The 20,963-nt window shown below is 51.4% G+C and overlaps 11 protein-coding genes across 11 annotated transcripts; 5 read left to right on the top strand and 6 right to left on the bottom strand.

Annotated features, from left to right (window-relative positions):
• Positions 1-85: 85 nt before the first annotated feature.
• On the bottom strand, positions 86-558 carry CC1G_00871 (hypothetical protein; the record flags this gene model as incomplete). Its single annotated transcript, XM_001831272.1, has 4 exons — positions 86-168; positions 222-288; positions 345-470; positions 535-558. The coding sequence occupies 4 exons, from the start codon at positions 556-558 to the stop codon at positions 86-88; spliced, it is 300 nt and encodes a 99-aa protein (XP_001831324.1).
• Positions 559-1,307: 749 nt separating this feature from the next.
• Positions 1,308-3,011, top strand: CC1G_00870 (hypothetical protein; the record flags this gene model as incomplete). Its single annotated transcript, XM_001831271.1, has 5 exons — positions 1,308-1,412; positions 1,468-1,868; positions 1,925-2,150; positions 2,212-2,898; positions 2,955-3,011. 5 exons carry the CDS (start codon positions 1,308-1,310, stop codon positions 3,009-3,011), a joined length of 1,476 nt encoding a protein of 491 aa, XP_001831323.1.
• A 323-nt stretch (positions 3,012-3,334) lies between these two features.
• Positions 3,335-4,368, bottom strand: CC1G_14827 (hypothetical protein; the record flags this gene model as incomplete). Its single annotated transcript, XM_002910802.1, has 2 exons — positions 3,335-4,254; positions 4,323-4,368. 2 exons carry the CDS (start codon positions 4,366-4,368, stop codon positions 3,335-3,337), a joined length of 966 nt encoding a protein of 321 aa, XP_002910848.1.
• Positions 4,369-4,775: 407 nt separating this feature from the next.
• CC1G_14826 (peroxin 7) lies at positions 4,776-6,043 on the bottom strand (the record flags this gene model as incomplete). Its single annotated transcript, XM_002910801.1, has 5 exons — positions 4,776-4,929; positions 4,993-5,456; positions 5,506-5,619; positions 5,654-5,786; positions 5,844-6,043. 5 exons carry the CDS (start codon positions 6,041-6,043, stop codon positions 4,776-4,778), a joined length of 1,065 nt encoding a protein of 354 aa, XP_002910847.1.
• Positions 6,044-6,181: 138 nt separating this feature from the next.
• CC1G_00868 (hypothetical protein) lies at positions 6,182-7,913 on the top strand (the record flags this gene model as incomplete). Its single annotated transcript, XM_001831269.2, has 11 exons — positions 6,182-6,418; positions 6,468-6,521; positions 6,570-6,581; positions 6,637-6,748; positions 6,801-6,905; positions 6,957-7,097; positions 7,165-7,254; positions 7,315-7,373; positions 7,427-7,498; positions 7,573-7,713; positions 7,805-7,913. Exons 1-11 carry the CDS (start codon positions 6,207-6,209, stop codon positions 7,911-7,913), a joined length of 1,107 nt encoding a protein of 368 aa, XP_001831321.2. The 5' UTR covers positions 6,182-6,206.
• A 29-nt stretch (positions 7,914-7,942) lies between these two features.
• Positions 7,943-9,800, bottom strand: CC1G_00867 (lipid particle protein). The gene is made up of 7 exons (XM_001831268.2): positions 9,531-9,800; positions 9,363-9,466; positions 9,085-9,302; positions 8,974-9,058; positions 8,832-8,918; positions 8,611-8,779; positions 7,943-8,555 (listed from the first exon to the last, which is right to left on the bottom strand). The coding sequence occupies exons 1-7, from the start codon at positions 9,768-9,770 to the stop codon at positions 8,082-8,084; spliced, it is 1,377 nt and encodes a 458-aa protein (XP_001831320.2). The 5' UTR covers positions 9,771-9,800; the 3' UTR covers positions 7,943-8,081.
• Positions 9,801-10,466: 666 nt separating this feature from the next.
• CC1G_00866 (phosphoglucomutase) lies at positions 10,467-12,502 on the top strand (the record flags this gene model as incomplete). Its single annotated transcript, XM_001831267.2, has 6 exons — positions 10,467-10,543; positions 10,594-10,615; positions 10,663-11,046; positions 11,102-11,663; positions 11,716-11,832; positions 11,913-12,502. 6 exons carry the CDS (start codon positions 10,467-10,469, stop codon positions 12,500-12,502), a joined length of 1,752 nt encoding a protein of 583 aa, XP_001831319.2.
• Positions 12,503-12,656: 154 nt separating this feature from the next.
• Positions 12,657-13,990, bottom strand: CC1G_00865 (YjeF domain-containing protein; the record flags this gene model as incomplete). Its single annotated transcript, XM_001831266.2, has 6 exons — positions 13,877-13,990; positions 13,777-13,807; positions 13,673-13,718; positions 13,508-13,608; positions 12,889-13,455; positions 12,657-12,840 (listed from the first exon to the last, which is right to left on the bottom strand). The coding sequence occupies exons 1-6, from the start codon at positions 13,956-13,958 to the stop codon at positions 12,657-12,659; spliced, it is 1,011 nt and encodes a 336-aa protein (XP_001831318.2). The 5' UTR covers positions 13,959-13,990.
• Positions 13,991-14,544: 554 nt separating this feature from the next.
• Positions 14,545-15,783, top strand: CC1G_00864 (endo-1,3(4)-beta-glucanase; the record flags this gene model as incomplete). The annotated part of the gene is made up of 4 exons (XM_001831265.2): positions 14,545-14,741; positions 14,800-14,964; positions 15,031-15,155; positions 15,221-15,783. The coding sequence occupies 4 exons, from the start codon at positions 14,545-14,547 to the stop codon at positions 15,781-15,783; spliced, it is 1,050 nt and encodes a 349-aa protein (XP_001831317.2).
• A 1,166-nt stretch (positions 15,784-16,949) lies between these two features.
• On the top strand, positions 16,950-17,746 carry CC1G_00863 (hypothetical protein; the record flags this gene model as incomplete). Its single annotated transcript, XM_001831264.1, has 2 exons — positions 16,950-17,141; positions 17,189-17,746. 2 exons carry the CDS (start codon positions 16,950-16,952, stop codon positions 17,744-17,746), a joined length of 750 nt encoding a protein of 249 aa, XP_001831316.1.
• Positions 17,747-18,460: 714 nt separating this feature from the next.
• CC1G_00862 (DNA repair and recombination protein pif1) lies at positions 18,461-20,936 on the bottom strand (the record flags this gene model as incomplete). Its single annotated transcript, XM_001831263.2, has 10 exons — positions 18,461-18,660; positions 18,715-18,788; positions 18,842-18,938; positions 18,995-19,463; positions 19,519-19,636; positions 19,691-19,832; positions 19,884-19,972; positions 20,026-20,184; positions 20,241-20,336; positions 20,387-20,936. The coding sequence occupies 10 exons, from the start codon at positions 20,934-20,936 to the stop codon at positions 18,586-18,588; spliced, it is 1,869 nt and encodes a 622-aa protein (XP_001831315.2). The 3' UTR covers positions 18,461-18,585.
• Between the last annotated feature and the right edge of the window lie 27 nt (positions 20,937-20,963).

Genomic DNA, 20,963 nt, shown 5'->3' with positions numbered 1-20,963 from the left:
TGCATGGTGTTACAACGAGGTGACGAGAGATGGATAGCGCCCACGGCAATGAATTCGAGAGCGATAGGGCGAGGTAGGTTATCATTTACTTGCTTGACATGACATAGCCTGTTGTATCGAGGATTTGCTTGCCACAAATCGCACAAAGGCCCTTCTTGTAGGCGCAACCTGATGGAGAGTGTCAGACGAAGAGGATTTCGACAGAGAGGGGACAGCCATACCATGGCAATACTTCGCTTTGTTCTGAGTGCATGGCTGTTTACAATCTTTGCATTTATTTTGGTACGGCTAGTGCAAGAGACTGTCAGCGTCCGGCGTCCTTTAGGATATACAAAAGAACGCACCTGGAAACGATTCTTCGAGGAACCAGGCCTGCTCAACAGCTTGTTCTCCCCAACTTTGCGGGTGCCATCCTTGATACTGGACGAGCTAGCCGTAAATGGATCAGGTGCGGCCACCTTGGATAGTTTCTATAGCGCCCAAGGATAGTCTTTAGCAACGTAATATAACAAAAAGAAAGAAGGCAAACCGCACCTTTTCGCACTTCTTGCAAACCATAATGACGGTTCAGAGCAAGGTGCTCAGCCCTGCTTGCTGAGCAACTGCCAAGTGCAGTCTCATCGCCACGTGCCGAAACGGATGTGGCGGTGCAAGCGGAGCTATCGCTTCTGTCACAGGCCGATCGATCAAATACCCCTTTTGGTAAGCCACCTTTCGTCGTCGAGGGCCTCGAGGGCAATCGAAGTCGCTAAAAAAGCTTTGTCGTTGCTTCAGAAATACGAATGCCATCGCAACCCTGACTTTTTACAATCAACCCCAGCTGTCTATTATTTTTATCTCCACTTGGAACATCATTTCCCTAACTCTGGGTCACACCTGCCGTATTCGTCTTCCACGAGCGCGGCAGCAGAAACCCCGCTATCAGGCTCTTATTGTTGCAAAATAGCGCTTTCACGCGTCTAACCTGTAAGTTTTTTCTCTCTTGACTGAACTTATTTTCGAATCTTGAACTTAAAGCGGTTGACATGACAGCCGGTTTAGCGAAGTTGTAACGCGTTTACTGGATCCACAAAAGACTACAATTTTCAACAATGACTTGTCCTACCAACCAGCCGCGTATCCAATCGGTTTATTCACATTTTGTCGCAAAGAACAAGATGGACTGCCCTTGAGATCGCGTAGCAATGGGCTGGTATGGTCTGACTATTGAACTAACCAGTACAGCCTTTCTTTTGCCAGACCCTCCTTTGCGACGACCTTAGGACTATAAAATCTATCCAACATGGAGGGTGGTAAAGACCAACAAAATGCCTCATAAACTCCCAACTACCGGACGCTACCGCATCTCCAATGACGTTCTCATTACCATCCTCGAGTACTTTGACCCCAACTCCCTGTACCGTACCTGCAAGGTGAGTCCTTTGCATCGGTATAATCATTTTCTCTTCCTCATGTTCAAACACCCAGGTCTTTCCACGCGTGTATGACGTAGTAATTCACTTCCAACACTTGCGCTACAAGTTCGAGTTGGCCGTTTCTGGGATGGCGGACGGGGTCCTTTCTCTTGTCAAGAGGCCCCCGCAGCTCCGCCTCCAGTTACTCGGCGCTTATAGACGTGATTGGCCGGTGCTTAATTGGACTGCTGAGCAGAAACTCCAGTTACCTGCTAGCGCAAACCTCTTCACCGTCTCCGCTGAATTCCTCATCCACGGCAACGCTCATGCTCTCCAACTTCAAGAACTTCCTTCCACTCGACTCCATCGTCCTCCATCCCAGACCCGTCATGTCCAATACGGGACTGCGCCACAGTCCGATGCTGTCGTCGTTGACCCGTCCCAAGGCTTACTTATTTCCGGCTTTGGGATCACGTATGTGATTCCCTTCCATTGACCTCTCCCATTTGCTTAACCATTGTCGTCTCTAGTGGTCCTGCTGGACAGATAGGTATACGCTTGAAGATTAGAGATATCTGGAAGTTCGACAAGCATCCACACGCACCAGCACCTTTCTATGAATGTCCGGTTCAGGTACAAGTGCCAATCCAGAAGATGACCCTCTCCATTTGTGGATCCAGGCTTGCGGTCTCCTTGAAGTTTGCCAACGGTACCGCCAAGCAACTCCTTTTGGATTGGCGATCCTTCAGGGCCATGGTTAGTGACTTTCTTGATTACCTTCGAAATCGATCTAGATTTACTAACCGGACACCCGCAGTGGATGGAGGAGCATGACGTCCACTTCCTGAGCGTTAAATATCTTCTCGGAGCCAAAGTCTATCAAGGAACCCCGGTCATCCACCTTTACAACATCATGGACCTGCCTCGGGTCTTTATTGAACGAGAATACGAGCTACCATCCCACTGGGCGAACGCAGAACTCAACTTCTTGCCGAACTCGACACTCACTATTGACGGCGTTCCGAACCCAAGGGCCCTGTTCTTCTCAGATCCCCTCGTTCGGGTTCTAGTACTTACTGCCAAACAAATATCCGACCCTCAAGGCCCGGCGCAATGGCTCATGATTAACGAATCTTACTTCAGGCCTACCAGCCGACCGGATCGACGACATGTTCCCTGGGTCCATTCAGCCAATTTCAGCCTCATCAGAAATGTGCCTGCACTCCCGGTCGTCCGCAGCCCACAGGTCGTTGGCAATCGAGTCATTTATCTCGAGTCCGACGCGCCTTCCTCAGCAGGACGAGGCTACTCCACCCGTATCTGCACCATCGAGTTCCCAGCTTACCCTGAGCATCGCCCATCTACACGAGGAGGTTGGGCTTATGTCGGTCCCCAATCGGCCTTGGTGCCCAAGGAGTTCTCCAAAGAGCTCTCGACCAGCATCACGCGAGGTGCCGTCGTCGAGGTGATGTCTGTCACCGAGGACAACATAGTTTTCTTCCTGGTAAGCAGCGTCGGGCTTGAATTTTGATTATCCCTCCTAACCACATTACCCTGCAGGAACCGCGTCACGGAATGCGAGAGGTCTTCCTGATGAGCTTCGGCGCTTCCATCTAAAGAAAATGGATGAGTGAGAACGTGAGTGTATTCAAAGGCCTCATGCTAGAAGAGAACCAAGCCAAGGACTGTCCTGTATTATTATCCGTAACTCTGTAACTGCTCCCAAGATTCCCCCGCTCCGGACAATTGTGTTTTCCTTCTCGTCTGCTGTCTTCCGAGTTCCGGTGTCTCCTGTCTGTCAAATCGTCGTTTCTCTGTATCCATAGTTTTATCGAATGGACTTATTGTTTCGTGTACCTCGCGTGTGTCCGAATATGTCAATATGTCAATCATCGTGCTGTTTCTATTTTTAGTCATTCTGTTGCCCTTGATGATCGATATCAGCGCGCGTCGTACTCACCACTCTTGCGGCAACACAATTGTAATTGTTCGCCTTGATCGTGAGACCAGTTGAGCGAGCTCCACTTGAGGACCGTCCAAACCACCCATCGTCGACGTTCACCGTCATCTTCCCCTTCTCGTTCAACATCCCACTCACGTTCGGTGGTCCCTTTGGCTTCGTACTCTGCCATGCTGTCCACGGCCAAGCCCGCGCTTTGAACCCTCCGTAGAAAGCTTTGGATCGCGTACCGCCCCGTGTGTAGCCCAGAGACAAGATGGACCCTCGCATGAGGACACGGTCTCAAAGCCTTCGCGATGGAACCGACTAGCAGGGGATGGAATTCCGAATTCCACAGGGTATCAGCAGCGAGAATGACATCGAAGCCGAGCCCGCCGTCGAGGAGTTCGGAAACATCCGATCCCCATCCATGGGGGATCGTACGGCAATTCCGTTCGACATCGTTGAGGGCTACATTACCAGATAACGCCTTGATCAGTTGGTCATCAGGGTAGTCGCTTACGGTGACAGATACGCTGGGGAACAGCTTGGCAGTCAGGATCCCAGGAAGGCCGGCTGAAGCCCCCAACTCGAGGATGCGGAGGGGAGAGACGGTGGGATCCGCGGTGAAATACGGATGGGCGGGTAAGTCAAGGCGGTCGATGTGATCAGCCAGATATAGGGCAGACACCCAGATGGAAGAAGCGTGCAGATTCCAGTTCGCAGCCTGGGTGTCTGGAGTGCGAAGGGTAATTGTTGTGGGCGGATAGTTTGAGGAACCCTGGATGCCGGTATAGTGGTACGTGAAGGGAGATCCTGGAGATCCCACGTTTATTGGCTGGAGGCCAAACATGGATCCCAGTGAGTCGGAAAGGATGTCTTCGACATCTTCATCGATGTCGAGGTCTCGAGATGACGAAACTTGAGTGAGAGATTGATTGAGCTTCAAAACATGCTCACAAAGTGAGTGAGGGGGAACTGGGGATTACCTGGTGGGCATGCTTCGTCTCTCCCTTTAATCTGGATTCTCTCCATTTCTTGAGATGCTTTGGTAACAGGGATGCGACTTCAATCTCTACGTCCTATTGTTTCAAGAAGTCAGTTGTCAGTCTCCATTCCAGAACTCGGGGGACGTGGAAACATACTGAAGTAGTCTCCAGGTCTTTTGTATATGGAAACGAGTCGGAATGTCAGGAAGGAAAGGGTCGCCTCGGTTGGGAACTCGAAAGCCATGGAATGTGTCCAATTTGTACGGAGGCACATGCCAATGGAGCATGCGCACTTTTATACTTATCTTCTCCGTTATCTGATTACACCGGATCAATCTCCTGTCGTCACTGATAAGGGGCTGGTTTTTATCCGCCAACCACAAAGCGGACATCAGTCAGATTCCAATGAGCTTGGTACATACACTGGAAGTCGATCTCTGTATACCGGTCGGATTAAGCCCGAAACACATTTAACCTGCCATCCCATCCACAACTCGCTAACAGACCGTCCTCATACAGGGACCATGCGCAGCCAACCACAAACTCTGTATGAGGATCGTGGATGTGCAACAGTTGTGGTCGTCCCGGGGTAGGCATGGTCGTCCATCTAAACGGCGAAAGAACAATTAGAGACGGGGAAATGCAACTGGGCTATAGAGACCAGACTTACACTCTACATGTCATGTCGTAACTCGCAGTTGCCAGGATATCAGGGCGATGAGGGCTCCATTGGACTTTTCGAACGGCATATTCGTGGCCAAGAAGCTGAGTCTCACAAACACCCCCGACTTGAGGAGCCTCTCCAAGCTTCACCATGCGGCAATCCCAGACTTTGGCTACTTTGTCGACGCCGGCAGTTGCCAGGACCATAGGTCGATATTTGTTCCAATCCAATGTCAGGACTTCTGTCCCAGAAGCGGGAACTGTCAGGACGGCTGCTGAAATAGGGTCGGTAAAGGAGTTGGCTCCAGGTCCTGTCATGTAGGCTGGGGAACGCAGGTCGAAGATCTTCATGGTTCCATCGGTAGAGCATGAAGCCAGCAAATCAGGCTGGTGAGGGGAGAACATGGTTTGATAGACGCATGACCCATGTGCTTGCAGTGTCAACACCGAACGAGGGCGTTCTGGTGTCCACTGTACTCCGTCAGCAAAGGGAAGGAAGACTTGAATGATAGCGACATACAATTTTAACTGTGCCATCCCACGAAGACGATGCAAAGGTATCCTTCTTGATGTTCGACCAGTCAACCGAGAAGACCTCCCGGGTATGCTCCTGCCATGCTCGGATGGGCAGATCCTACTTATTGTCTCTCAGCGACCCACTCGCTCACAAAAACAAAGAAGGCGCTGACCTTGATCATAACATCCCACAACCGTATTGAACCATCCCCAGACGCGGTAACCAACTGGTTTTCATGGATCTCTGACCACGCAACATCATACAATCCGTCTTGTGTTTCGTAGCTGCCGTCTTGAGGATTCAACCAGGAACATCGCCGTGTCAAGACAAGGTTCACTCACAATTTGTCTATGCCCAGGATGGGCAGGCCGCTGGGACCTGGGTTGGCGGATACGAGATGCAGCCGTCCATTACCAACAAGGCCGAAGTTGGCAGCAGAGGCCAGAGCAACACGGTTCGTATGAAATGGCGACCAAGCCACGGCGTAATGCGCGAATCCAGGAGTCTGTACTGTAGAGGGGTTCATCGGTGGTGGGTTCATGTTCGTCGTCGTTATACAAGTTGTCGTCGTCGCAGTCCGAGATTAAAATTGGACGGTAATCATGGGGAATCCGTGGTGGCGGCAGCTTAGGCGCTGTGAACAACGGCGTTCTACGGTGCAATTAGCCGGTGGCTGCCCATTTTGACCGCGACGGTCACATCACATGCGAGTCTCAGTTCCACACATTCCCCAGGCCATCCTCTCTGCCGCTAAATCCTCTCTTCCTTTGATTTCGAGGGAAGAGGCTATTGCGAAACTATGCGACTTTTTGAAGACAGGCAACGTAACGGTTTTGACAGGCGCTGGAGTCAGCGTTGACTCGGGGATTCGAGCTTATAGAGGACCAGATGGTCGGTACATGAACCCGAATTACAAGTCAGTCTTGAAAAATTGGAAGAATGTACAGAAGTTCAAGCTTTCTTAGGCCTATATTCTATCACGAACTGATAGACGAGAGCGAAAAGGGCCAATACTTTAGGTGCGCCAACTTCATTATGTCTTCAATCCACCGGCTCACCAAATTTAGACAGCGATACTGGTAAGCCTGAGTCCAGGAAATACACCTTGACTTGCACACAATGAAGATTATCCAGGTTACGCTCGTATCTCGGCTACCCACCCGTGAGGGATGCCCAACCCAACACCACCCATTTCGCTCTGGCTTCCCTATCGTATTCCGGGCACGTATCCCAGCTCATCACTCAGGTGGGTTTAATTCCAACTACATCAGAAAAGAGACTTTCTTATGCCCACGCAGAATGTAGATGGACTGCATCACAAGGCACTTCAACAATCCGGGGATCCCGCTTGGACTGGCGACCGCATAAACCGACACATCCTCGAACTACACGGCACTCTTCATGTGTGTCACCTTTTATCCACCCACCTTCAAACCACTGAAAAAACGCATTAGCGCGTACATTGCCAACGAGGCCACGCCATAGATCGCAACACATTCCAAGACATGCTCTCAGCAGCCAACCCACAATGGCACGAGTTTGCTCAAGAAACGGAAAGGTTGCAGAAGCCACTACGGACTAATCCAGACGGAGACGTGTGTACATCCTCTGCAGTCACTGTACCCACAACGAGAACCCCGTGGAACCGACCCTTTTTTCCAGGTCGCCATCGAACATTTGGGAGTCTCGTACAAGGACTTCGTAGTCCCCGAATGCCCTCATTGTTTCGCAGAAGGTCACAGGTCGTCGACGGTTAGTTACTAATCTCCATTGAGGACCAGTGGGCTTGGAATTCACCGACACCTTTATTAGCACAAACCCGCTGTCGTGTTCTTCGGGGAGTCCATTGCAAAAGAAGTTAAAGAGCGATCGTCAGTCTCGTTTCACCTGCAACATCGACCGTGCTAACCCACCCTCTTCTCAGGTTCCGCGACGTCGAGGCCTCCGACAAGCTACTCTTAATAGGAACGACGCTCGCTACGTATTCTGCCTTCAGGTATGAGCCAGACCCTGCAGCCCTTCTAAATCCCTCTTACACCTCCATTCCGAACCCTTTCCGACGCAAACCAGACTAGTCAAACATGCCTTAGAACTCGAAAAGCCTGTCGTGCTACTCAACCTGGGGCCAACGCGGGCAGACAACCTACCTGGTATTGACAAAATCGAATGGAGTAGCCGATCCGTCTTGACCGAGGCTGCTAAAACGATCTTGTAAGTGATTTAATTGGTCGTCAGCTACAGTCCTTGTGCCTTTCGGAGACCCAAGGCTTGATACTGACGAGCAGATCTTCCTCTCTTTCAGGGCTCCGAGGCTAGGTACTGATGCGACACTTCGAACGATGCTTCAGAGTGGGATCGTGAAACCGCCGCCTGCCTCGGACGATGACAGAGCCCCTCGGGCAGCTGGATAACTGGCACCTGCTCGCACCACCACGTCTGCGACGAATCAAAGGGCCAGAAACCATCCGGTACTAATCACAATTACAGTATTATATAGGATTACATTTAACTACCGAATGCCCAAAATAATCGCAAGGGATCCTAACCAATAAATAATCCACGGAGAACCAAGACGGAGACTAAAAGGCCAATGAATTTGCCCAATGTCTGATAACTTTCTCGCCCAGCCTATGTGCCGGGAACCTTTTCACATCCCTCGAAATAATCATTGCATGAGCGTTCCTCACATCCGGGAAGAACGCCAGTGTCTTTTCCATCGGAAGTGTATTCAGCCACCCAACAATCTTCCTCTGATGAGGCGTCAAGATGGGGTGTGCACCTTGTCTAATTTTAGGGACGGGAGGACGGTAGGAAGGTGTCGGGTTGGGGTCGTCGAGGATATCAGCAATGGTGCCTTCCATTTGTTGCTCGAGCTCGGCTAGGATATGGACGAGGCGTTGTTGTTGACTTTCGGAGCTCGAGGAGGGCGAAGAACGGGATTCTTTTTCAAGTGCTTTTATGCGTGCGCGTGAGGAGTGTGAAGCGAGTGTGAAGCGGACGAGAGCGATGGAAATGACGGTGGGTATCAATACTGGGAGCATGGTATACAAAAGCTAAGGAAAGCCTTTCAGACATAAGCTTGGAAGGTAGGGTCAAACGGTGACTCACGATGTTCAGGGGAAAGCGTAGTTGGAGGGCGGGAGGTAGGATTGGTTTACGAGGTTTAAACCCTTGGAACCAATTCCTGGATAGTATTACAGCTTTGACAGGAGGGGCTGGAGGGGTATCGGGTAATGTATGGCTTCGAATTACGTGGTCGTATTCGTCGTCCATAATGCTGGTTTTAATGTCAGGACGCTATACGCGGGCTGATGAGAACGATAGCGTACATTTCGATCCCGTTAGTTTCGTGTTCTGCGAAGGGGTCCTCGTACTCGATGGCTGCAGTGACATAGGGCACCGTGAGATCGTTAACTCTGTATGTGACAGGTCAGAATGATGCATGGAGCCAGGATAAAGATAAGCACTCACGCATTAGCGTAGATTCCCAACCGTTGGAATTTAGTCAATGCCTGGTAGAATATCCTGTCTTCAGAACCGCGGGTAAACAAAGACACTTTACTACCAACAAATAAGACGTACCAGGATCAGCCATAACTACGAGTAATGGCCTTCCATTTGGAGACCATTTGTCTGCACAGTAGAACTGTTCGCCAGTACGAGAGAGAAGTCTAGGGCCGAGGGTCGAGAGCACTGATGACAGCCATGAAGGATACCGAGGAAGACCGATGTGTGGTGTTGCGATAGTGTTGAAGTTTACAGGCGTCACTTTGTCAAAGAAGCCTTGTTGCATGAGGATGCTGAATTCGCGGTGTAAGCAGGGTGGACAAGTTGATACATATCGCCCAAGAGCGGCTCACCCCACGACATAGCGAGCAACCAGGCCGCCCAGGCTGTATCCTGTCACGGACAACTTGACAACGTTAAAACCAGTTTCCTCAAGCTCAGAAACTTTGTCATAGATCTGCAAGTCGTTGTCAATGACTTAAGACGTTCCCCGGCGCACGACCCAAACGTGGCGCACATACCTCTTTGGCGACACGCTCTCCGCCCCAGTCAATGCCGTCATATGTTGAATCTTCACGATTTGTCTCCGCCAGTAAAACCTCTAGTCGTGTGCCGTCTGCAGCAGGCAACGAATGAGTTTCTTGGGCGACGCGGGATAGTTCAGCGAGGTGCCCTGGGTGTCCCCACATTCCATGAATCAAAACCAAAAGATGGACGGGACTGGATGTCGCAGCTGAACTTGAGCTCAACAGATCAGCCATAATGCTCGTTCCCAGGCCTGAGGGTTGAAAATATGTGTCTCCGTCAAGCCAGTGAGGCTATATAAATAAATTAGAGAGGCTGTTGATGAGCAACGGTGGCAGTTAGGCGGCAAGGAAAGCGATGCAAGTTGCGTGTACAGCGGCTGATCGCAGCTGGGCGTCAAGCCGACCCGCTGCGTCAGCATCTTTCGTCATTTCGCCACTTGGGAGCGTTTACCTATCAGAGACACAGTCACATGGGGTGTGCTGGGCCTAGCGCTCAAGGTGACTGCCAGTGAAAGGGGCGCTTATCTAATTTGAATCGGGACAGGCTCAAGACCGACTAACTGCCTCTGAAGTCAGTTCGACGTCGGAGTCTGGTATCCATCGCACACCTGTTGCTCAACGTACATACCTTCATGCACAGGAATGACCTCCAAACTTGCTCGGCTCATCGCCTCTTGAATGTCTTGCTTCTGATCCCAGCCCCTCTCCCATCTACAAGATTCGATAAACTTGAAACGTTTCCGACAACAACGAATGTTCACTAACAACGCGCGCTTTGCAGATGGGAGAACAGCAGAAAAGGCAGGGCTTCGATCGAAATGGGAAACGGTCACGTGCTTGATTCTGACATCACTAGGCGGATCGATTCGACGTTGCAAGAAGAGCTTCGAGGTCCTTCAGAGCCCTTGTCATTCTCTCACCACAACCACAATGTCTTTCCCAGTCAAGGAGATCCCAACCAAGCCTTACGACGGCCAGAAGCCAGGTACCTCTGGCCTCAGGAAACGGTAAGCACTGATCAAACTGACCTGGACGAGCGCTAATTCTGGATCTGCAGTGTCAAGGTCTTCCAACAGGAGGTGAGCACCATCGACAAATCGATAGAAGTCTGCTAACTCTCCCATAGCACTACACAGAGAACTTTATACAGTCTATCTTTGACTCCATCGACGCCAAAGACCAAACCATCGTCATCGGTGGAGATGGTCGGTACTTCTCCCCTGAGACTGTGCAGACCATTCTCAAGATCGGTTCTGCCAATGGCGTCAAGAAGTTCATCGTCGGAAAGGATTCCATTCTCTCTACCCCTGCCGCTTCCAATATCATCAGGAAGTTCAAGGCCTACGGTGGTATCCTCTTGACTGCCAGTCACAACCCTGGTGGTCCCGACAACGATTTCGGTATCAAGTACAACGTCTCCAATGGCGGCCCAGCTCCCGAGAGTGTCACCAACAAGATCTACGAAAGGACCAAAACCATCTCGAGCTACAGGATCATCGAGGCTCCTCCCGTTCGTGTCACCTCAACCGCATATCCTGTGCCCTCCATCTAACCCCTCATGATAGGTCGATCTCTCCAAAATTGGAGAGTCCAAATTTGGCCCATCAGACGTGTCTGTCATCGATTCCGTCGAAGACTATGTCATCCTTCTTAAGGAAATCTTCGACTTCCCATTGATCAAGAAATTCCTAGACGCCCACCGGGAGGACTTCCCGGTTCTCTTCGATGGTTTGAATGGCGTTACGGGTCCTTACGCTCGCGCTATTCTCATCGATACACTCGGTCTCCCGGAATCATCCGTTCAGAACTGCGTCCCTCTCCCTGACTTTGGCGGAAGCCACCCCGATCCCAACTTGACCTATGCTGCCAGCTTGGTTGAGGTCGTCGAGAAGAACAACATCCCCTTCGGCGCCGCCTCGGATGGTGACGGCGACAGGAACATGATCTACGGCAAGGGTGCCTTTGTCACTCCTTCCGACTCTGTGGCCATCATCGCCCACTGGGCTCACGTCATCCCTTACTTCAAGAACGGTGGTGTCAAGGGTCTCGCGCGAAGCATGCCCACCAGCAAGGCTATCGACCTCGTCGCCCAAAAGAAGGGTCTCGAATACTTCGAAGTCCCCACCGGTATGTCTCTAATCTTCCAAAATGATTGGTCATCGATTCGAAAGATCTATAGGCTGGAAATTCTTCGGAAATCTCATGGATGCTGGCCGTCTCTCTATCTGTGGAGAGGAATCCTTCGGTACTGGTTCTGACCACATCCGTGAAAAGGATGGTCTCTGGGCTATCGTCGGTGCGTCATATCTACCGCATCAATGACACCTCTTAACCCCTGTCTAACTCGCGCGCGTCTATCTTTCCCGTGGAATTTAGCTTGGCTCAACATCATTGCTGCCGCCAACAAAGAATCCCCTAACAAGCTCATCGGGATCAACGACATCCTTCAAGAATTCTACTCCATCTACGGAAGGTCCTTCTTCAGCCGCTACGACTACGAAGAAGTCCCCTCTGAGGGCGCCAACAAGCTCGTCGCCAACCTCAACGAAGCCATCACCACCGGTTCTCTCAACAACACTGCCCACACTGCCGCTGTTGCTGGTACCTCGTTCACTGTCTCCGGTTTGTACAACTTTGAGTACAAGGACCCGATTGACCACTCGGTGTCGAAGAACCAGGGTCAGGTTATCACGTTCTCTGATGGGTCGCGTGTCGTGTTCAGGTTGAGTGGAACCGGAAGCCAGGGTGCGACTGTCCGCATGTACGTTGAGAGATACGTCGCACCTTCGGCCCCCAAGGAGGAGCTCGAGAAGCCTGCTGCCGAGGGATTGGCTGGCTTGATCGAGGTTGCTCTCGAGTTGAGCAAGTTGAAGGAGTACCTCGGCGTCGAGAAGCCCACTGTTATTACCGTGCGTCCTCTGTCCACCCTTTTAACCGTTGAGGTGCTAATGGATACATTGCAGTAATTTACATTGCGAATCTTGGAAGCGTCGAATCTCAAAGTGCTAGTAGCTAATATGAATTTGTAACATTGCTAGATACCAGGGACAATTCAAGTTGGATTAGTTAGTGTTCTCTGATTCCATTCAATCTGGGGCTGCCAATGCAGGTGTCGTGAGATCACAATCGTCCTTTGTCACCGCCGAAGCATTCTTCAAATGCCGGTCCTGCTTCGGAGAGGAGATCCTGAGTGATCAGGCTTCGTCCAGATTTGGCGTAAGCTCGCCTGCTCGTAGTTCGAGTAACCATACTCCCCGCTACAGCTGCGAGTAGGGGGACACGAGAAGTAGGAACTGTGCCATCTCTGAAGTGATCATTAGACATATCTAAGGACTTCGGCGGTTAAGCTTACCCATAGACACCGCTCTCGTAACACTTGCCCCACGCCATGAAAGTGCCAACACATCCGCTCAAGACATCACCCTGTCCACCACATCGCTTGAGTCCGCCCTCCACATCAACTGCGATCGTCTCTTTAATCTTTTCTTTTTCTGCGTCGGCACCTTCGATGTGACTGGCAGACAAGTCCGCCTCCTCGCCAGTGGTATCAACGGAAATGATATCCTTGGCCCCCTTCTGCAGCACTGTTACTCCACCTAGCATCCTTGATACGACACCAGCTCTCTCGTCCGGTGGGGCATCAGGGTCCACACCCACTTGCTCACTCAGTCGTTTGAACTCAACGACATTGGGTGTGAGCACTGCGCGTCTGTAACCTTTGATGATGGAGAGATCGTGGCCTACGAGGAAGAGCGCGTCGGCATCGAGGACGAGGTACATCCCCCTCTCTCGGACCAGGGAGATGGCGAGTCTCGCGTAGGACTGCATGTAGGGTTCGCGCCCTAGTCCGGGTCCGACAACTAGGACATGGAGCCGGGAGAGGAGGGATTGGAGTTCGGATTTGACTTTGTCCACGGATCTGCGGGTGTGGGAGTGATTGGTTGGGAGGAAGGAGCGGAAGGATGGCTTACGATGATTCGTTAAGGATTGGGTGTACAATCAGGTCTGGAGAGTAGGACTTGATTGCACCTGCTGCTGTTGGGGCGCAGATAACATGGGATAGGTCCACACCCTAGATTCACATGGCAGCCCCGGTTCAGACATCGGTTCGAAGAGGATGTTGAGGGGGTACGTACGAATCTCAGAGCAGAGAAAGCCGCGAAGAAGGGTGCACCAGTATAGCTATAGTAAGTTAACAAGTCAGCCTGGACAACAAATACAAAATAAAGTCGATACGAGCTCTAAAGCGCCCCCAAGCACCCCCACACGACCTGTCAATCCAAAGCCATGGCAGCAGTAGTATTCCTTGTTATTTGAGACTTTATCCGTATTCTACTGACCAGATTGTCCTTTGTGTAGGGATCCGTCTAGAGGCGGGATTATTCTCTTGATTTGCTCTATGATCGTTCGAGGAATAGGCATTCTGGTCCCGGTATGGTCACGGTGGTAAACCCCAGTAAACCGCGCCTCAATGACGTCTGGCATAACTTGGAGGAGATGTGCATCGGATCAATATTGATTCGGTAACGGCCGGGGCCTTTCGTCGGCGCGCCCTCGATCGTCGTCGCGACCCTCACCATGTCCTCAGTTTACCCGACAAAATTTTGGCTTGCTGCTGTGCGTTGCTGTGACTAGGACTGATCATACTGGCTTTTGTCTTCTATCCTAAAGGCAACGAAACACTGATGAAAACGGAATCTAGCTTGACTTGTTGGGTACAAAGGCAACTGGAACTTCGGTTGAACTGCTTGACTGGGCAATCGTTCTTCTTTATCTGAAGGGAACAGCGAGCGCAGTATGGCAACCCGCAGCCCGGAAGCGAGGATGCCAAGGACAATAGTGGAGTCTGTGATCAGGCTACTGCGCCTCCTCCGAACCCGAATAAAAGACTTCGGGGAGGTTGCTGGCGTCGTGCGCTTCATTTTCCCCTCCCCGCCTCCGTCTCTTGTCCTAGTCCCAGTCTTCATCCTATTTCTCCCTTTCTCCTCACCTATTCATTGGGCTGATCATGGTCTTCGTTTCCCTGCTTTCGATCATTTTATTGGCTGTTTCGCCTCTGGAAGGCATTGCGGGTTCTCAAAGCAACCTCCCGCTGCGTTTGGCTAGGCGCCACGCAAAATTGGAACAATCTTTACATGCCAGGGACGACATCGGTGACCCTCGTTACAAATTAGAGGTCTTCTACAGAGGAGAATCTTTTCTCAAGTAAGCTCCGTTCTCGTTATCCTATTCATTTGGAAATGTCTGACATCTTGTATTTTAGTGACTGGGACTACTTCTCTGACCCAGACCCTACTCACGGCAATGTGAATTATCAAACTCGCGAGAACGCCGTCGCAAAGAACCTTTCCTATGTCCAGGAAGACGGGACCATGGTTCTGGCGGTAGACGATTTTACTGACGTGCCTGTTGGTGGCAAACGCGACTCGTGAGTGTTCATAATCCAAATTTAGGGCGCGATTGAGTGCCTGAGAACACACCGCTCTTCCTGCAGTATCCGTATCAGCACAAAGAAACGGTACAATGGTGGTCTGTTCATCGCAGACTTCTGGAAGATGCCACACGGGTGTAGCGTCTGGCCTGCCTATTGGTCCGTGGGCCCAGATTGGCCGAACGGAGGTATGTCCTCGATCTATCTGCCTTTCTCCTTTTTCGACATCCTCTTCTATCGATGCCAACTCTAGTTACGTTCACAGGGGAAATTGATATCTTGGAGGGCGTGCATGAACAGCCCACAAACCAATATACTTTACATTCCGGGCCTGGTTGCACGCTTTCCCTCGACGGGGTGGAAGTTGCATCTAGGTTAATGCACGACCAGTGTGCAAGCTCGAATGGCGACAACCGAGGTTGCGGGTTCCTCGACACCGACGAGCGAAGCTACGGAGAGCCATTCAACTCGGTCGCAGGTGGAGTCTTCGCCCACCTCTGGAACAACGAGGGAATCAGAATGTGGCATTTCCCCCGAGGCGAGATTCCCGCCGACATCGAAGCTCAACAGCCCCAACCAGATCTCTGGGGCAAACCTGTCGCCTTCTGGAGTTCCAAGACCTGCGATATGAGCGAACATTTTTACGATCACACTCTCGTATTGGACACCACTATCTGTGGCGATTGGGCTGGCCCCACTTATGGAAACTCTGGATGCACTGGTACGTGCGCAGAAGCGGTGGCGAATACGGAAATTTTCAAATGTGAGTATCATTCTGACAGCGCTTCTGCTCGATCGAATGAGAAGTTGACGTGAATGGTTTTTTCTTTTTTATTTTCAGGGGCGAAGTGGAAAATAAATTACATCGCCGTTTACCAATTGGTTTGATGGGCACAGTCGAAGCCTCGCTGCTAGGGTTTGGTGGTCGGAGATGAATTAGTAGACGCGAAGCACGGGCTCTTGGAGAGTACGTTATCCATGTATTCGCCTATTACAGTCCTATCTAATCAAGGAAGGATCTGTGGAGGCACGATTATCCTTCGAAAGGATTGAATGGGAAGGTCACAGTTCTCGTCGACCAACCCTGACGGTCGGATGTCGTTTATGTCCCCCATCAGGAAGCGAACGGCATACCACGAGAAAAGCCAGAGGTAATCCATCGCCGATCGTGAGCGCTGTGGGACCTCGTTTCAGCGCCAAAGCTATGGCTCATGCTGTATGAAGTCTTAAATTAGTTGGCGAAGACGACATAGGTGCGACCTCGCATTTTCCGGTGCTCGTCACAATTGTTTGTAAAGCGTTTCCGATGTGTCCACGAGTGAGATAATCTGGGTTCCCTACCCTTCACCGTTTCTGATTTGTGGAATGGTTCCTTGTTCCATGGGTCTCCGGGGCGGCGTTTTGCCCAGGTGACCATTCATTTAGGGACTCAAAGGCAACATCGTGGTCGGTCCTGGCATCAAAAGTCCCAGGGTCAACTACCACCAGTTATCTTCGACGAAGACTTTAAGCTTCGAAGATCTCCTGGAGATCGAGGACGTTCCCTCTTACGGTGGTGGATCTAATGAATTTCTTCGAGAGCAGGAAAAATTCTTTGACAAAGAGGTGAGATCCAAGTTCCGAAGGTCTCCGTTGGCGGTGAAGTCAACCTAACCTGGAATTAGGGTACGCACCAAATTAACGCTGCTTCCTGCTCAATGCCCGTGGAAAAGGAGTTCGGGGCTGCTGCATCTGGGAGGGAAAATTCACCACAACATGATCTCATTACACACCCGTTGCCAACTTGGGAACGTTATCTTTCTGGCGAATATATTGCGATGAGGAACTCCCACTCCGCGAAGGGTCAAGGTGAAGCAATATCCCCAAGTTCGCCGACACTCTCGCTCACTGACGACAATTCTGACCCCCTCCCTTCAGCCCCCCGATCCATTGCCTCCTTGGACCTCCATTCAGCCGCTCAGTGCCCCCATTAGTCGATAACCATGCCGATGAATCCTCGACAACGCGAGCGAAAGTTGCGCAGGGATCCGATGGCTAAAGTCCTCAGTGAACTGCACGTAGAATGCAAGCAATGCGGGCAACGCATTAAGCTTTCCCCAAAGATGGCGTACGACCCTATACACTGGGTTACACACAAGAAACGTTGCAACAGGCGCTTCCTATTGGACCGTCAGGTAAGCCAATTAAGCTTATTGAGACCTGTTGGCTTATCTTGATCTAGGCCAACTTGAAGGGGAAACGAAGGATCAGACCAACGGCCTCTGGCACCCATGGCTCAGGCCCAACTAAGAGGTCGTCTCCCTCCCCCCCGCCATCCACCCCTGTGCCTCCGTCCGGCATATACAGCGACAGTCCACTGTCGTCTCCGCCTAGCAGCCCGGCCAACAGCGCCCTCGCGCGAGTGGAGGCGCATTCGCCTCCACCACCAGCGACATACGAAACAGGCATCCAGGACCCTAGTCCCAGTCCCCCACCGGCATACTATGCACCTCGGTCGATGCCCTCCATCTACTTCCGAGCCAACAGCGGCCGTCCGACGCATCCCTCGGCGCTGGCGGACAAGATGCAGCGGGCAGTATGGACTTGGGAGGGTCATCTTCTCCAAGGCCATAACTCTACTGGCACCGAAGGCGAGTTTATTATCTTCCACCCCATCGTCTTCCCGCCCGCGCCTGTCTTGAGTGCATCGTTCCCAAGCGCCGACTCGGACAGCTCAGAAGACGTCCAAACCAAGCACGAAGCGGCCATTACCTTGGCTTTGCTGGCCTTCACCGTTTGAAAAGACCCTGTATCATGTAACGATTTTGTTTTTGCGTTACTCGGAAGGAAAGACTTTCAATTGTATACGAAGCTCGATTCAAATTCAGTATAGATTACTATGGATCCTCAAGCCAACAACCGACGCTTTTTTCAACACCAGTAGCCTCCGAAGGTCTTTGGAAATCGGGTTTCACAGTATGTAGGATGTACGTAAATGCCTTGTATAGTACTTTTACTTGATGAATCTTTCAGCAATCAACACGGACCAGTTAATGGCGCGCCCTTGGCTGCGGGCCCCTCCAGCCTCATTGTACCTGAGATCTTGAGACGTCAGGTCTTCGATATCGCAGAAGCTCGACCGCGAAACGATGGTTCTATACGAGGACTCTCGTGAGTGTGATTCCAATTGGTGACGTTAATGTCCGAGCATTCCGACAACCACTGTTGGGCTCCCCGGGTCGTCTACTTCCACTCGTTCCCGGAGGTACAGCTTCGGCAATGTGTCGCAGCTCTCGTGGAATTTTTCGTCGCGCTGAAGGCTCTCCAGGAGGGTATTCTTTGCAAAATGATTGGCCCCGAAATAGTCGATGGCCGCGACAGCCTGTGGTGCCTGACGGGCATTGTTCCAGCTTCCGTAACCGGACAGCTGTCAACGATCGTACAGCGCTTTCCAAGTTCTCCAGCGTAACGTTCCGCACGGCTGCTTTATCCTTCAATTAGGTTTCTCCATTTTGGACTGAAACCAAGTAGATTACAGCCACCAACAATATGTGCGATGTGAAGTAAAACTATGATACATGTCTACAGTAGAAAAGGTAATGTGCAAGGTATGGGGGAGGCAGGAATAGAATATACGATCTACGGGGTGTTCTGAGTGTCCGTGACTGTCTTAAGGGTCTTGCTCCATGCAAGGACCTTGGAGTGGGCTTGAACCTGAAGGAAGTCAAGAGTGAGATAAGAACGGTATGCAGATAACGAGCAACAAACCTTTTCCGGGCGGAAGTTGATGACTTGGAGACCTTCTAGCGAAGTGGCTCGTGACAAGGCAACGTAGGCTTGGCCTGCGTGTACAACAGTTAGAAATCCAGTTCATTACAAGGCCATTACAACTCGCCTTTTTCGAAGACCTTGTCCAAGTCGACCTTGACACGCTCAAGGGTTTGTCCCTGCGACTTGTGAATGCTCATTGCCCATGCAAGAATAAGTGGCAGCTGGAACGGACATTGAGAAAGCCATACAAACGGCGAAAGCTTCATTGAGAACGTACCTGCACCCGGGAAAGTTGGACTTCACCGGTGGGCAATTCCGACTTCCACGAATCTTGAAGAACCAGGACCCGGCGACGAGTGATCTTGGGGGTGTAGAAATCAACTACCGGGTAGCGCTTGGCTCCCAGCATTTTCTTCACGGTCAAAGTACCAGTCGGGCTGGTACTTGTGCCTCCAAGGATAGTGTAGCTGGCCAGTTCATCGCCCAATTTGTCGGGATCGACGAAGTCCACCACCTTCCCGAGAGTGCCGTTCACCAAGATTTCATCGTAATTCTTAACCAACATGACTTGAGCGCCGATGCGCAAGCGCATCTCGCCGGGCACCATGAAGGAAGCCAGCAACTTAGTTCGCGAACTCCCCATCGGCATGGTGCCGCTGTCGTGCGCCCGGTAAACTTCTTCCTCTGTTTGAAGACGAGACATCCGGGTGTGATTGGAAGCGTCTACCTGATCCCGAATGGGGAACCTGGAAAGCGAACCAACATCAGAAAGGTGGACCAACGAAAATCAAATCGACTTACAATTCAGTCGATTCTACACCGTCCTCAAAGTGGAGGGGCCTGGCCAGTTGGTAGAACTTGGCAATGGATTTCTGAGATAGAGTTCCGAATCTCATTTCGTTAAGCATGTCCACAAAAGCTGGAATAGAAGCAATTAACAAGTGGTAAATGGGGCAAGTCATGGAAGACGCACTCTGATCTCGCTGACGGAAGACTTTGGTGAGATTGAATGTGTGCTTCAGCGTCGTAGACCAAGTCTCCGCCTCGAAAGCAAACTTCACGCTGCTCGACTTGGTAACGGGAGGAAGTTGGAAGAAATCGCCTGTGACGATGACCTGAAGAGACATGGGCAGGGCGATAAAATACATGGGACTGGCGAAACATACCTGTATCCCACCAAATGGCTCGGGTTTGCCCCTCAGTATCGATCCGATCTTTGCCAACTTGTCGAAGAGGTCGCCCTCGACCATGGAAACTATGCGAAGGGCTTAACCAGGCTGTATGCGCTCGGAAGTGGAAAGGACCCACTTTCATCGATGATTAACACCTTGGTCCGTGTCCAACGCGTAAAAGCCTTCCTGTTCGTCCTCCTGATCTTCGTGGCGAGTTGCTCGGCGGGCTCAATTCCAAGACCAATACCGGCGAAGGAATGAATGGTGGTGCCACCAATGTTGCAGGCAGCGATACCTATGGGCGAGATGTGTTAGAGCGCTTTTTTGCGCGCATAGCAATGGGGCACTCACCTGTCGATGCTGTGATGGCCACAGCACCAGACCCGCGCTTGTACTTGTCATTTAAAACTTTGATGATTTCGCGCAACAAAACCGACTTTCCGGTTCCTAACAACAGCAGTCAGTCTCAACACAATGATCTGCATAGAGCCACTCACCGGCACTACCGGTGTAGAAAACGCTATGCCCTTCTTGAACGAGTTTCAAGATGTGCAGCTGCTCCTGACTCAAAAACACAGCTGCCACGCCCTTCTTGGAGTTGTTGTTGAAGATAGAGCTACCCGATGACGAGGGGGTAATCACACGACCCTTTGAGGACGGCGGTTTACTGCTCCTGCCACTCGTCTGGGGAGCAGCAATCGAGTCCTTGCCAAAACCTGAATTGCTCTGGGCCCAACTGGCAGGTAGTTGCCTCTTCTTCGAGGGTGGGGCGTCGGCATCTTCGAGACTGGGGCGTTTGGGTCGCCTGTTAGCGGCTTCAGATGTCTGCAAAGGTGCAGGTGGCTTGTTACTCTGGACTGATTGCAAGGCGGCTTGGATGTTTGCGAGACGTTTTTCAGCGTCGGTCATGGGGCGTTTCTGTGGTTGTTGTCGAGGCGGCGACGGCTCCCAGGGAATGGGGACTTCCTGGGACGATGCAGGCAGAGATGACTGGGACCAGTCGCGCTTGACTGACCCGAGACCAGACATTGCTTTGCGGCTGGACATTGTCGTGGGTTGACTGACCAGCGCGCC

This window comes from Coprinopsis cinerea, assembly GCF_000182895.1.
Source record: "Coprinopsis cinerea okayama7#130 chromosome 7 map unlocalized cont3.7, whole genome shotgun sequence".
Taxonomy (NCBI): domain Eukaryota; kingdom Fungi; phylum Basidiomycota; class Agaricomycetes; order Agaricales; family Psathyrellaceae; genus Coprinopsis; species Coprinopsis cinerea.
The sequence above is the reverse complement of the archived record's forward strand: the minus strand, read 5'-3'. Positions and strand labels throughout refer to the sequence as shown.